This window comes from Benincasa hispida, unplaced genomic scaffold, assembly GCF_009727055.1.
Source record: "Benincasa hispida cultivar B227 unplaced genomic scaffold, ASM972705v1 Contig245, whole genome shotgun sequence".
Taxonomy (NCBI): domain Eukaryota; kingdom Viridiplantae; phylum Streptophyta; class Magnoliopsida; order Cucurbitales; family Cucurbitaceae; genus Benincasa; species Benincasa hispida.
Genome location: NW_024064773.1, coordinates 934,503 through 949,374, shown reverse-complemented (window position 1 = coordinate 949,374; position 14,872 = coordinate 934,503). Strand labels below are relative to the sequence as shown.

At 29.1% G+C, this 14,872-nt stretch overlaps 1 protein-coding gene across 3 annotated transcripts; it reads right to left on the bottom strand.

The window, feature by feature from the left end:
* Positions 1–378: 378 nt before the first annotated feature.
* On the bottom strand, positions 379–5,129 carry LOC120069105 (BTB/POZ domain-containing protein At1g03010). Of its 3 annotated transcripts, XM_039020788.1 has the most exons (5): positions 4,833–5,129; positions 4,597–4,689; positions 2,840–2,906; positions 1,314–2,510; positions 379–1,219 (listed from the first exon to the last, which is right to left on the bottom strand). In XM_039020788.1, the coding sequence occupies exons 1-5, from the start codon at positions 4,892–4,894 to the stop codon at positions 677–679; spliced, it is 1,962 nt and encodes a 653-aa protein (XP_038876716.1). In that variant the 5' UTR covers positions 4,895–5,129; the 3' UTR covers positions 379–676. The 3 variants fall into 3 exon arrangements, with proteins under 3 accessions (XP_038876716.1, XP_038876715.1, XP_038876717.1); XM_039020787.1 differs by having other exon boundaries at positions 4,597–5,129; XM_039020789.1 differs by lacking the exons at positions 4,597–4,689; positions 4,833–5,129 and adding an exon at positions 2,994–3,079.
* Positions 5,130–14,872: the final 9,743 nt, after the last annotated feature.

Below are 14,872 nucleotides of genomic sequence, written 5' to 3'. Positions count from 1 at the left end.
AAACTATGAAAGCATCTAAGCAGTAAACATATCTTAAATTGAGTTTTCTCCTCTTCTGACTTGAGTGCTTAATGTTAAGGGCCAAATATTGACATAAGTTGGAGAGAATGTAGAAGTATATTTGTTCTTCTTATCACTTTTATTGCATTATAAAGTGTACCAAAAGACATGATGTAACCTAAAATAACAAATTTGTTTTTGTGAGACTTGAGATTACATATAAAAGAAAAGAATTCTAGGATGCATTATTTTTTTTATGGGAAACAATGAACTTCTCCAAAATTATTGCTAAATGCATATTATTTTATATGGTACTAACATATATCATATATATACTTCTCTAAAAAGATGTTATACATTAATAATAAAATAGATCCACACAACTGGCGAAAGAATACATGTAATTAAAAGAATATGATTTCAACTCTATCTTACTGGTGAAAGTATGGCTCATTCAGGCTTTACCTCTAGGATAAAAGTATAGGATACCTGTATTTGAGAATTGAGGCTTACCCACCAAAAAAGAAAGAGAAAATGAAGAGTCAAAGTGATTGGGATGAACATAGCAACAACCAGAATCAACACTCAGTAACTATCAACCTCATATTAGACAGGATCACACTAAAAGTTACACTATACACTCATTTCCACGGATCCAAATTCATTAGATTCAGAGTCATGAAACCGAATGCCGCCTTCTCTTTTGAAACGGGAACCGGCTTTCGGAACTGCCCTTCGTCCCTATAGGTTTGATGCTGTTTATCCTGAAAAGAACATTGAGTTTACTCAACTTCTTGGTGAATGATTTGAATAGCTTGTTTGCAGGATGGGACTTTACAAGTTCCTGCTTCATAGAAACATGGTCCTTTTCCAGGTCAGTTAGCCTCATTCTCATTCGAGCAACTTCGAGTTTCAGCTCACGGTTCTCTCTTCTAACTGATGCATAATTGTCCCGTGGGGAGATGGCTCCACTTCCAGCACCACTACTCGATCGTAGTGGAAATTGGCTACCATTGGTCGACCCGAAAAAGAACTGATTGTGGCTGCCATTCATCGCATTCCTCAACCTGATTTGCTCAAAGTATAGCACTTGTACTGCCATCTGCACTGGTAGCCTTTCATTTTGTGCAGCATGGCTACAAGCTTCTTGAGATAGCTTCTGACAGTCTATGGTTTTGCAAAGGCGGTAACGCTCTGAGTCTTTGATGTTCGGATGAACCTACGAAGGATGATAAGAACGAGTTTAAAGAATAATTAAGCTGTGAAGTTGCAAAAAGTTTTACACAGAGGAGATGAGTGAGAGAGATGCTTACTTTGAGGAAGATATCTACAGCTCTGTACAAGCCGTCACTTACTGCCCGAGCATGATCAGGCAGTAATTCAGCTAATGCTATGAACTTTGAGGGCATCAAATTTGTGTCGAGTGCAACTTCCGCTAAATAATTATCCAATAACTTAGAAACCTTCAGAATCGCGCTTTGTTTAGGCGAACCAGGACTGTCGAAATCACACATCATTTCACTTTCATCTCTCAAGTGATTATCTTCATCATCCTCCTCATCCAAGTTTAGAAAGATGGAGAAGATCCTCACCACTGATTCTGTATCATACATGGTGCTATGGTTGATCCCATGTGTGATTGAAGGAATTAAAACATCCTCAAGAATAGCTTGGTCCAATTGCAAGCCCATCCGTCTCTCCAAGTCCGATCGACAAGAAGTTGAAGCCGAAGCAGTGATTGCTGTTTTCAACAAACTTGAAAGAAATGCCATTGGAACTGGGCTCTTCCGGGACTGGGTCGGTAACAAGCTAACGATTGTCTCCACGATCACCCTCTGTTTCTTTTGCATTTCCAAATTTAAAGAACTTCCCTTCACCAAATGATGGTCTCTTATAACAAGGCCTTGAAGAGAATTATGAGCATAGTTGATTAAAATCTTGCTGATCATATCCTGTTTTAAACCTTTCGACTTCACCGCCGATAGAACCCTTTGGAAGAAATCGAGATTGAGCATCGTCAGTGACTTCCCCCACCAATCTGATGGCGTTTCTGGCTCGATGTTAAGAGCAGTTTTGGAGGGATAGTTATGATCTAACTTAAGTAAGCCGGAAGTCAGCTGCTCTTTGCATGCATTGCTAGCAATTGCATTGATAAGTCTATTTACCAGATTGATCTCTTCTGAGAAAGACAATAAACTTTCACAGCGGTGAAGGACAGATATAGAGTTCGATATATTTGGAAATACCATCTCCTTTAGGTATGCTTCAGTTCTGGTTTCCAAGTTTCTGTCTGCAAACTCTTCAGTCATCTCCAAGTAATGAGAAGCACAACGCAGCATAGCGACATTTGATAATGTAATCTCAACATTTATGCCATAACAGAACTTTGCGGTCAGCTCAAATGCCTCAGACCCACCAGGAATAGTGGAGAGGTTAACCCTTGAAGTTTTTGAATCTTTCGCTTCCAACAATAATTTTCGAATCTTTCCGCTCCGAGAAACTAAGGGAAACTGCAATGTATTGGCAACTGTAAGAGGGAAGCTTCAAGTTTGGATCACTCCTTTACTTCAATTTCAACAATATTTGTTTCGGTTTTTCAAACAAAGCAGGAAAAAGTTGTACATGGTTCACAAGCTATGCAATTATCTTGGCAAATCTTTCTTAAAATTTCTCTTATCTAAGCAACAAACCAGAACCAGATGCATTTTCAGTCCAACTATCATGAATTGATGTTGGATTGCACTTAAAAATTCAGATCGAGTTAGTTTTGATATTAAAGTAAAGCTAGATGAATATATATCACAGACTTTGATTTCTAATCGAACCCAATTTCCCTCACCTTGTGAAGTGCAAAGCTAGAGCCTCCAACTTCGATAGCAAGATCACTGGAGACATCAGAGATTGGCCTGCAATTAGTCAACTGGTTAGAATGCTAACAAAAAGAGAAGAATACCAAGAAGACTCATCCGAATGAATAAGCAAATCGAGCATACATGCTTGTTACTTGTAATTGTTGGCAGGGACCTTTCAAGATTATCATCAGCCAAATAAAATTAAAAAGAAAACTTTCCTTTTGCATGAAAGAACTGACAGGATTTTATCTGCACTTCAAAACTATGGACAAGAACACTAAATTTGATATTATCAAACAAGAAGAGTGGCCCAGTCTGATAATGATGGATCTATTATTAAGGAATGAAGGTGGCTGATAAAGTTATAAACAGTGAAAAGTTAAAATCTCGAGTTGGAGGTAGAAGGAACAGTTTGGTTCATCGAAGCTGGCTAACAAAATGAACCAACTTAATATACGGAACACATCAACAGTATTCATATGATTAGAGATAAAAAATGGTCATACGAGCCTTATGGTCTAAGAAGTCGATGCAAATCACCTTACAGAATGTAAAGCCAGAAAATGTCATCCTGTGTCAACTGTTCTTCAATTTGTCTGTCCTTTTGTGAAAAACAAGAGATAACAAAGCTAAAAAAAATTGTAGTTCACCAAATTGATAAATAACGCAGCAAATAGAGACAGCAATTAGCCCCAAGCCTCGTGAACTTGTCCCCTGGGCTCAAGATGTTCAAGGTCAACCTCAAAGCTGGGTTACTGTGATTTTCAAATTCTACTGTATACTTGTTTTCTTCCATATTTTTTAAGCTCTGTGAACCAGAGCTAAGCTTGGTAAAAAGAATATTACAGTTTAGAGAATAAGATGTTTCATACCATCCCCAAAAAAGCTTGATCTCCAGACGGGGGTTAAAAAGAAGAAGAAAAGAATCATGTGTATCTCATAGCTTAGTGGTAGTGGAATAATTTTGAGATAATAGTTTTGAGATGAAACGAACCTTATTAAATATATATATATATATATAGCATAAGAATGATAGCTCGCCATAAATCTTCCAAACAAAAAAGAAAACAGAGGAATTAATCTGGCACTTATTCGAGTTGGGTGTTCAATTTGATTTGATAAAAATATTCTACAAAATTTAAAGTTAAAAAATAAAACTAAATAGTTTTTTTTTTAAAAAAAAAAAGACGAAGAAGAAGAAGAAAGAAAAGGAACCAAGCTTTTTTCCTTCCTTTTTCTCGCTAGAGCAAGATAGAGAATCCACCCTGCTACACGTATTAAGAATTTGAGAGCTTACAGTAAGCTCGTAAGTAACGATCAAGAGATTGGTAGTACAAATCTTCCGAACCCATTGTAAAAAAAAAAAAAAAAAAAATGAAGCTCAGCAAAATGAGAAAATGGAGTTCTTCAATTATCACCTCTCTAGCCATTACTAACTTCCAAACTCAGATTACTCTACATTCTTTTTAGTAACTGCATGGCATCAGTTTCACTCTGTTTGTCTCATTGTGAAGGGAGATGACAATTCAAGTCTCTTATTTCCATAAAAACATATTAGAAAATTTATTTCCAAATCCCAATACTCTTAAAAACCACCACTATTGCAAATCCATAACAGAACACCCATGATCCTATATTCTCAAACAGCCAAACAGTCTCAAGCAATTCATCAAACACATAACAGATAATACAAGAAAACCCAACTCAAAAAAATGGAAAATCAAGAATTAGTTCAAGAGATTACCACTCAGTCGCATGCCTAATGCTGGAACTGGGACGAAACGATCTCTTCCCAGAAATGCTCGGCTTCAACTCCGCAACAGTAACGACCCCCATTCTAAAAAACACAAAAAATTCACCACACCACAAAGACCCAACTAAGAAACTCGACTCAAAAATGGAAACCCATTTCAAATTAGACGAAGAAAATCGAAATTGTGGGCAGAGATTGTTGGACATTGAAGGCCCTGCATATTCAACCTTGTGTGATGAGAATTGAGAAGAAAAGGGGATGGAGTGAGGGGAAAGTCACATGAAGTCATGCAAGATTGAAGGAGGGAGGTGATGACTTTGGGAAAGCATTAGTTTAATGAGTAATTATAATGAGGTTAATGGTAAAGTCAAGAAAGGAGAAAGGAAAAGGGAGAAACAGAGGAGTGATAGAATTGAAACTTTTCGGTGAAAGGAAAGATGAAGAAATGAAATCAACATTCCGATCACAACTTTTTCTTCATTTGTTTACATACAAACATGGTTTGGTTTTTGTTTGCTTAGGAAAAATTGTAGGAATTGTAAAAGGTTGCATTGCAGTGCTTTTGGGAGTGGTAATCATGGCCATTGAAAGCCACCCACATGAAAAAGTTAAAACATTCCTCTAATTTTTAAATTTCAAAAAGTAAATAAATATATTAAAATTATATTTTGCTCTGTATATTTGGTAGTTTGTCTAATTTTAATCAATGTATTTTTAATAATCTTAAATTTAATCTCTCAACTTTGATTCTTATATAAATTAATTAAATAATAATAGTTTCGTGCAAGAAAACACAATTTATGAATATATTTTTAAATTTGTACTAAAAATGTTAATAGATACCCATTTTTTCTCCAAAGAATCAAAAAGAATCAATAATAAATTTGCAGTAGGGATTGAATTTAAAATTTATTGAAAATACATGGATTAAAATTAAATAAATAAAAATACTAAAATAAAAATTCAACAAACTTAAAAAATATAAGGACCAATATAATTTCTATATCACTTTTCTTTACCTTTGTATATAAAATAATTAAATAAATAAATAAATTAGGCATGCAATTTTTTTTATTATTTTATATTTTCGTAAACGAAGTTTGTTTTTCAAAATTACGCGTTGCAGTTTTTGAAAGTTAGTTGCAATTTTTTAAAATTTTTCAAAGAGGTACATTTTAGTTTTTCATTTTCTAATATATTCTTACCCACAATAGATTTGATTTAACGAGTGATTCTTATCCTTGGTTTTAAAAAAAATAAAATCCTTTCTTACAATACGAAATCAAATTTTAGACCTTAAAGTTGATAGTAGAAACTTTATACCAAACTATTAATTGAGCTATACTCATTTTAGTATGGTAAAAAATATTGAACCAATAGGTAACTCTACTAAAATTATGCTTGTCAACTTGAAATATGTTGGTAGATAATGCATCAATTATCATTACAAAGGTTAATAGTTTGATCTAAGTCTAAAATATAGGGTCAACGTAAATGTCAAGGTCTCAATTTTATGAAAATTTTGATAAAATGTTGATGTTGATAGATGTCTCTTCAAAAATATAAAACCAAAACATGATATAAGGTATTTAAATTAATAAATAATTATTTTTAAATTTCAAATGGGTTAAAATATTTATTATTAATATTATATTCATCTTATTGATATTTTGTTGCTTATTTTTTTATGTTTTAAGACTTTTTTACAATACAATGGGAAATCGATACACCCTGTATATCAATGTCGAACCCATGAAAATGTGAAAATGTCGATATAAATATCAACATGTCAATTAAAAAATTAATATCATGGTTCTATCCTCACCTCACACTTATCTAAAACATCAATAAACCTTGATAGAGGGTTAAGAGATTATAGGTTCAATTAATGGTGGGCACCTACCCTAAGATTTGATATCTTACAAGTTTCCTTTAACATCGAGATGTTGTAGATTTAGATGAATTGTCCCGTGGAATTAGTCGATGTGCACGTAAGTTGGTCAGATACTCACACACACATAAACTTACTACATCCACGACAAATGTAAGAGTTTCAATCTTCACCTAAAATGAAACTGGTAAAAATAAAATTAATTAAAATGACATGTACTCATGCAAAAAAAATTACTTATTTATTTAAGTCTAGCCAAGAAATGAAATTTTTCGATTTTTAAAAAGATAATATAGAAATTTTATCTATTGATAGATGGCATTTATTAGTCATTTTCAAATGAAGTAGATTAAATATATGTAATTGGAAATAAGCATTATAATTTAACCCAAAAAGAAAGTAAACTCTATTTTAAAAAACAAGAATCTGATAAAGAAAAATGATAAAAGTTAGATTAGTTTAAGTGCAAATTATGTGTAAAGCTTAACTAAAGTAGGAGCCAAAAGAGAGGGAAAAAAAAGGGTTAAAATTTTATATGAATGTTATAATTAGATGAGAGGCGTGGTGTGGGGCAAAGGCAAACACATATATACCTCCAATACAATAATAATGATTATTCTTTGAGGTTAAAAAGGCTAAAACTCGTTATCTAAAATTAAAACAAACAATAATAATAATAATAAAATCGTGTGTCTTTCAATTCTCCATTATAATTAATACGTGTGTATGTGTTTTTCCTTTTTTAAAAAATTACTTTTCTCGAAAGGTGGTATTTTTGCTTTTGTTTTCTTTAAATTGTTTGTGTGTTTTATGCAGATAATTATTTAATTTTTTTAAAAAAAAATAAGAAAGGAAAATAAAGAACTTTGATGGGAATTGGGACATAGGTTGGATTGGGATTATTGTGACTTTTAAAATAATTCTTGATTATTGTACTTCTAGAAGAGAAAATTTTTAAAAATAGAAAAATAAGAAAAAATATTTATACAAATATCAAATGTAATTATAATTGTGAAACAATGTCCATCACAGATAGACGTTAATAAAAGTTTATCAACATCTATCAATAATAAAAACTGATACCATTTTATCATTGATAGACACTTATAGAAGTTTACCAGTGTCTATCAGACTTCTATCAATGATAGAAACTGACAGAAGTCTATCATTGATAGATGCTGATAGAAGTCTTTTAGTGTATATCGGCGGTAAAAACTTATAGAAGATAGAAACTAATACAAGTCTATCATTAATAGAGGTTGACAGAAGTCTATCAGTATTTTCTTTTTTCTTATTTCTATAAATAATTTGACATTTTTCCTATTTGTGAAAATTTATCTTCTCAAAAGGTAGTATTTCTTTTTATTTTCTTTAAATTATTTGTGTCTTATGCAGCTAACATTTTGAATTTTTTTTTTTTTAAAGAAATGAAATAAATAATATATTGATGGGATATAGGCTTGGTTGGAATTGTTGTATTTTTTAAAATAATGGTTGGTAATTACGTTTTTAGAAAAAATTAGATATTATATAAAAGTAGATCAAAAGTAGTTGGCAATGTTTGATAAGTTTTGGACTAGATCTGCTATGGTTTAATTATAATGACCAAATTAGAAAAATTATTTTAATTATTTATATGTTGATATTTAATATATTAACTTTTATGAGTCAATGATCTATAAATTTTATAGTTTAAGTTACAAAATTATATATTTTTTATTTTCTTAAATTATTTTATGTTAACATCTAACATCTATTTTATTATAAGTTATTTGTTGTAAAAAAATCGACGTGATTTAAATTGCAAGCTATTTTTGTTTAATCTAAATTATTTTTAAAATGTAGAAAAATCAATTGTTATAAAATAGATGTAAAAATAAAAATTAAAAAAAAAGTTTAAAAAGTTTTTTTAAAAAAATAAAAAATAAATAAAAAAAGCGCCAAACTAGTCCCCAACTTTTTTTTCCTTTCATTTTTCTAATCTGTTTTTTTTTCTGCTTTGAAATAAATCGTAAAATATATATGTATATTTTGTTGATGGATGTTAAATGTTATATTTTAATACTTAAAATCTAATATGTTTATTTTCCAATGGTTAGTTTTTTAGTATATTCTTTTAATTAATTTTACAAAAAAAAAAAAAAAAAAAATCTTGCAGCTAAAATGTTGTATTACATATGCTAGTTTATTCGATAGAAATCTAAATTTCACTTTGAATGCTTATATAGAAGATATTTATCTAATTTTAGAGGTCTTCTTGCCACGGGAATTTTTAGGATGCTCGTGTATAGGGCTCTTCAAATAACATTTTTATCCTTCATATATCCATTTTCTTTATTTCACATTTTTTTTTTAAATTTGTAGTTTAAAATAAACTAATATATAGTCTTTTAATATAATCATTGATGCATTCCTGTACTAAGAAAAAATCATATGCAATTAACTATATATATATTAAAATAATAAATACCACGATATTATACATATTTAAATTAGATTAAAATAACATCTAAATAAATAAAAAAGAACATTTGAAAACATTCTTGCATAGAATTCCGGTAAAACAAATACAACTATCCAAAAATATATAGATATTCTTATAGGTTATTCATTTAATATAAACATGACAATATAATCTATGGATGCGTGCATAAATTAAACATCTACAGTTTCTAGTATTATATAGAGACCTATGGGACCCGATCCTATGAAAATTTTTGTCAGTCCTAGTTTATTGTTCGTTAAAAAATTATTATTATCGTTGTAAGAGAAAAATAAACGGCATTGTTGTAATTATTCTCAAAGTCGAAGGGTTTTTTATTTGATTTTCTAAATTACAAATAGATTTTTTTTAAAGTACAAATTGATCAATTGATTATGCGATTTCGTGTATACATAATAATTGCATGATTTTGTTGCTGGTGCGATTCATTCGTTAGTTTGCTTAATCATCTAAATTAAATAAATATAAAAGAATATTAATAATGAATTAAGAACAGGTAAACAAATAATGTCATGTCATTATAAATACGACAAGTTAGATTTTTGCTAATGACCCATTTGAAATCAAGTATTTCTCTTTATCCTAAAGTGTTAAACTGTCCCTTTTTTGAAATTATGGAAGAATAAAAATATTGAATAATTTCTCAAGATTCACCAACCACAGATGTCATCTTTATCTAAAAACAATATTTAAAGAGTGATTCATAATTAGAAAGAATCAAATGATTTTGTTTATAAGTTTAAATGAGTGAGTAAGTGGCCAAATATCAGCAAAACTCACATGGTATAAGATATATAATTCCGTCGAAAAGTTAGTAACTAGTAAGTTTGAATCCTACTTTAGATTGTTGCACTTTAAAAAATCAAGTCAAATTACTTATTGATTTTAATGTTTTGTTATCTATTTTTTTGTGTGTTTTTAAAAATCAAACAAATATTAAAAAACTAGAAAAAGCTATTTATGAGGGTTGAAATTTTCTCATTCATTTTGATCTCCCTCCTCTCCTCTTCTATAGTGGTTGAATCCGATGCTTGAAAGATGGTGAATCTAGTTAATAACGACTCATCAAACTTTAACGAGGTGAAGAATAATGCAGATGATGAAATCAGTATTTTGATGAAGAGACTGAAAACTGTATCTTTCTCTTTTTGCTCTCATATCAGGAATCGAGTTGCTCACTGTGTTGTTCGTTATATTGCTAGTTTCAAGATTTTTTTTTTTTTATAGTTTTTTTTGTCTTCCAATTAAGAAGATTTGGGAAACATAAAGTCTATAATTTTTTTTAAATGGTTGATGTAATGAATTGTGACTTGCATCCTCCTTTACCTCTAATTTGGGTGTTATTGAAGTTTCTTTTTAAAAGATGAAATTAAAAAAAGAAAGAGTAAAATTAGGCATAAAAAATGATAAATTAAGATAGGTGAAAATAATAGGGGGTATGAGTAAAATATATGAATGGGTTAGGGGGTGACAACTGTTGGGCATTAATGGCCTAAGATTGGGAGGATCAGGTGGCAATGATGGAATTATTTTGCATGATGAAGGCTGCCCTTTGGGGTTTGATCATTGCTGGCTTAGGCTATCAAAAAACTAGGCCTCAACTCAAGTGCTCAAGATCATTTCATTCTCTTTCTCTCTACCATTTGGCAGTTATGGGTTGGTTTCTTATGCTGATTTTTTAAGAAACTTTTTTTTTTTTTAATCTATAATATTTTTATAATAAATTTTGAAAACATATTTCCATATTTTATTTTCAAAGTAGAATAAATTTAAGATTTATTGAGAATATATGAACTAAAATTGAACCTACTTCATAAATAACAGGTTAAATCTTATCAATACTTTCACGATAAAAATTTTGGTCTAAACTTTAAGTGAGTGATTCAAAAACCAAACTAAATGTGACTAAAAAATACAATAATTAGTCATAAGCATATGGTTTGTTTAGGGTTGTTTTTATAAAATGTGAGATTGTAGGGGTAGGAAATAAAAAAAGGAAAGAAAAGAGAAAGGGGTTAGGCACTCTTCTTGCTGGCATCTTTTGATGCAAATTCTGCAATTAAAATGAGAGGATCCCAAAGCCTTTTTTCACTATTTTTTCCTCTAGTAATCATTAAAATTACTATTATTCTTCCTTTTTGAAAGAACCTCCAAAGCCCAAACTCAACTTTTTACTTAAAATATTATATCACTTGATTTCATCTTATCATTTCAAACTACTCAAATTTAGTTGTTTTCTTATTTAGTACCATCTCATTATGTTCTCATTCTACTTTTTCTATTAAATGAGAAACACTTTTATATCATACTTAAATTGGGAATTTAATATTCTTACATAACCATAAAACACTTTTAGTCTTAAAAAAACAATTAAATCTTTATATTTTAGTTTGTAATAATTTAGTCCTTATATTTCAATTGTGTAATGGTTATTTAGTCTCTATACTTAATATGTAATAAAATCATCTATTTCAAAATTTCATGAAAAATTATATAAAATTAAATGTTAATTTTTACTATGTAACTATTATTTAGTATTTATAGTTCATAAACATGCATTTAGCTCTTAACTAATTTATCCATTTATATACATAAGAAATCTCAATAATCCTTATCCATGGTTTTCTTGATTAAGATTAAATCGTTATAAATTTTAAAGTAGTATGATTATATTTGTTATATTAAGGTTCACAGACTAAATTGTTATATATTAATGTTTACATACTGAATTGATTGAAAAACTCCATAGAAACTAAATTATTACAAGATTAAAATTCAAAGACTAAAAGACCCTGTTTGATAAAAATTTCATTTTTTGTTTCATGTTTTTGAAACACTTAAGACCCGTTTAGTAACCATTTGATTTTTCATTTTTGTTTTTGAAAATTAAACCTATAAACACTACTCCTACCTCCAAATTTCTTCATTTATTATTTACTGTTTACCAATACTTTAAAAAACAAAGCCAAATTTTGAAAACTAAAAAAAGTAGCTTTTAAAATTTTATTTTGTTTTTGGAATTTGGCTAAGAATTCAACAATTGTACTTGAAAAAATGCAAATTATTGGAACAATAGAAAGAAAATAGACTTAATTTTAAAAAACTAAAATAAAAAACGAAATGGTTACCAAATGGGAGCTTAAAATTTTTAGTCAAATTTCAAAAACATAAACTATCCTTTTGAAAACTACGTTTTCTTTTTTAAATTTCAAAAACTTGACTTGACTTTTAAAAACATAAGTAGAAAATAGATAATTAAACATAAAAACTTATAAATAGAAGTGGTATTTATAAGTTTAACTTTAAAAAAAAATGGTTAATAAATTAGAATCTAAATAATGGTTACTTTTATGCAAGTTTACGAACCGTTTTTTTTTTTTTTTGAAAAAAACATTTATTCTTTGCTAAAGCATAGTTGTAGGCATTTTTCTTCGTTGAAAGTTGTTTTAACTATTTTTTTTGACACCTGTTTTAACTTAAATATGAATATTTAATTAATTGTTGTTTTAAATTAATGATTTGGATTCTTTTTACATGTTGATTTTGTAGCTTGATTCACGTGGTTTCATAATTAAGGTTTACATGATTTATGTGACACTCTCGTTTAAATTTTATCAAAAAGCAACTTTATTGTATGCACAAAATCAAATCAACAAATAAATTGGACTTACCTTTTCTTTCTAACATCCCAAACTCAAATGTGTTATAATTTTATATGTTGGAAGAATATGATGTACATAAGAAACTATGCAACCCTAGTAAACAGATTACAGGAAATAATTGGATGAAAACAATTACAAAGTATATATAATACTATAGACTGGATCATATAAAAAAGTTACATAAAACAGTCCTAAACCAGATGAGAATAATAAAAGTTCGGAAGGCACGTAGATGATCATATTGACAGTAGCTACAATATTAAACGAATTGAACCTATGTTATGAGAATGTGATAATAGGTAGTCAAGACATCCTTCCGATAATTAAGTGTTATCATAAAGATAATTGTTTGATATGCATAGATTCTATAATGATTATCTCAGCCAGATGCAATGACTAACTTTAATTTAGTAAAACAACTTCAAACTGCACGAATCTAGTAAAACTCTTATATAATGACTCTCAATTCAACCTATGATCAAAAGAAAGAAAGAGGGGAATAAACAAACTTAAAATATATATGTCAAACATAACTAAATTGAGTAGTTACTCGATCAAATTCACACATAATCCATTAAATGAAAAGTAACTACAAATTTAACTTTAATATTTGATGTTTTTCCATCCAATTTGAATGTTTTAACATTACATTTAATATACACATTTTGATGTTTTAATTCAATTAGAATATTTCCCATTTCTTTCACAAATGATAATAATATCCAATAATAAACTCATTCCAATCACTAGATTAATCTATGAATTTTGTCAATACTGCTAGCTCTAAAATTTAACTAAAAAACCTTAAACAAGAAGGATTCAACTAATATCTTAATTGGTAGATTATGATTAAAAAAATGGGAACATCCCGAACTGCACTCATATTTATGCAATCCATCCAATAAATGTCCAAACATAAGCTATCACATGACAATTTCTTTTTTCTTTTTGATTGAAGAGAATATGCATAGTGATGAGTGTAATTTAGGCTATATCTAGACATTACTCGACTATGATTAATGAATTAATCCGATAACATATCCATTAATTTATCGAATTATTTGTCACATTATACGTCTAACTCAAATCCAAAATTTCCTAACAAACACACCACGTGTGATCAGCAATATCTACCAATAAGGGGACATGATTTAAACTCAGAAGAAAACAAAAACAGAACCAAAGTTTTAAGATATATTGCTCTCCTATTTGTTGAAGATTAGGGTTCTGTCTGTTTGTCTGTCCAACTTCAAAGAAAAGAAAACCAAACTGATAAATCTCAGCCAGTAATTCTCAATTTGTTAATTTGTGGACCAAAATGCAGCTCACATTTCATTATAATAAAATTGTTTTTTTTTCCCACTTAAATTTAAGTATCCAATTCCCAACATTTATGTTCTTATATCAAACTTCCTTTAATTTATGTTGTTTTTGTTCTAAATCTTTTTCTCTGTCAAAGTGGTGTTGGATTTTTTTCACAAAATTAAACTAGCTAAACAACACATGATTTCTTGTCTGCCTTCCCCTTCATGGTTGGTAACTCTTAAATTATTGGTTTCCTTTATTTTTTTTCATTAAAATATCGACCTTAATCTATCTCATTAGAAAATGTAATGTCAACATTAAAAAGTATAAAATGAGTCAACATAACTTAGTAGTAAAATGAGAATACACGAAGATTAGTTACCATCTTAAAGATTGATAATTGATCACTCACTTCGTAATTATTAAACTTTAAAATTGACAAAAAAATATTTAATGTTTAAAAAAGTGGTGAATTAAAAATTAAACTTTGTGGCATTATAAAAGTGGACATTTAAAAAACATCATGACGATAGTTCTAGATCTGGACCAAGACGAACTATTGTAGGAGATTTATTGAAACCATTGAATTCGGAATATGGTAAAGTGGCTCCTGGGTAATGAGTCAGAAGCATGAATTTTTGTATAATTTGTGTTTGGATTATTCAGAGAATTAAATCTAGAAACATGCAATTGATATGTAAGTTGATCATGATAGGTAAAGGTTAATATTAGGTTTTACTTCTTTATATATATATATATGTTAAGTTTAAGCAATGTGAGTTTTAGGTCTAATAATTCTCATTTATATGGATAATTTGGAATGAAGAAACTCACATATTGAATTTATTAACTTAGGGTCGTTATATTAGGTTGATCCATGTTTGGTATGTATGAGTTTGCTTTATA

Coding starts and splice junctions, on each gene's coding strand:
- LOC120069105 (XM_039020787.1), bottom strand. CDS start 4,811: ATGTCCAACAATCTCTGCCCACAATTTCGATTTTCTTCGTCTAATTTG. Junction 2,511..2,839: donor CTAGCTTTGCACTTCACAAG/GTGAGGGAAATT, acceptor AATACATTGCAG/TTTCCCTTAGTTTCTCGGAG. Junction 1,220..1,313: donor CTGTAGATATCTTCCTCAAA/GTAAGCATCTCT, acceptor CATCCTTCGTAG/GTTCATCCGAACATCAAAGA.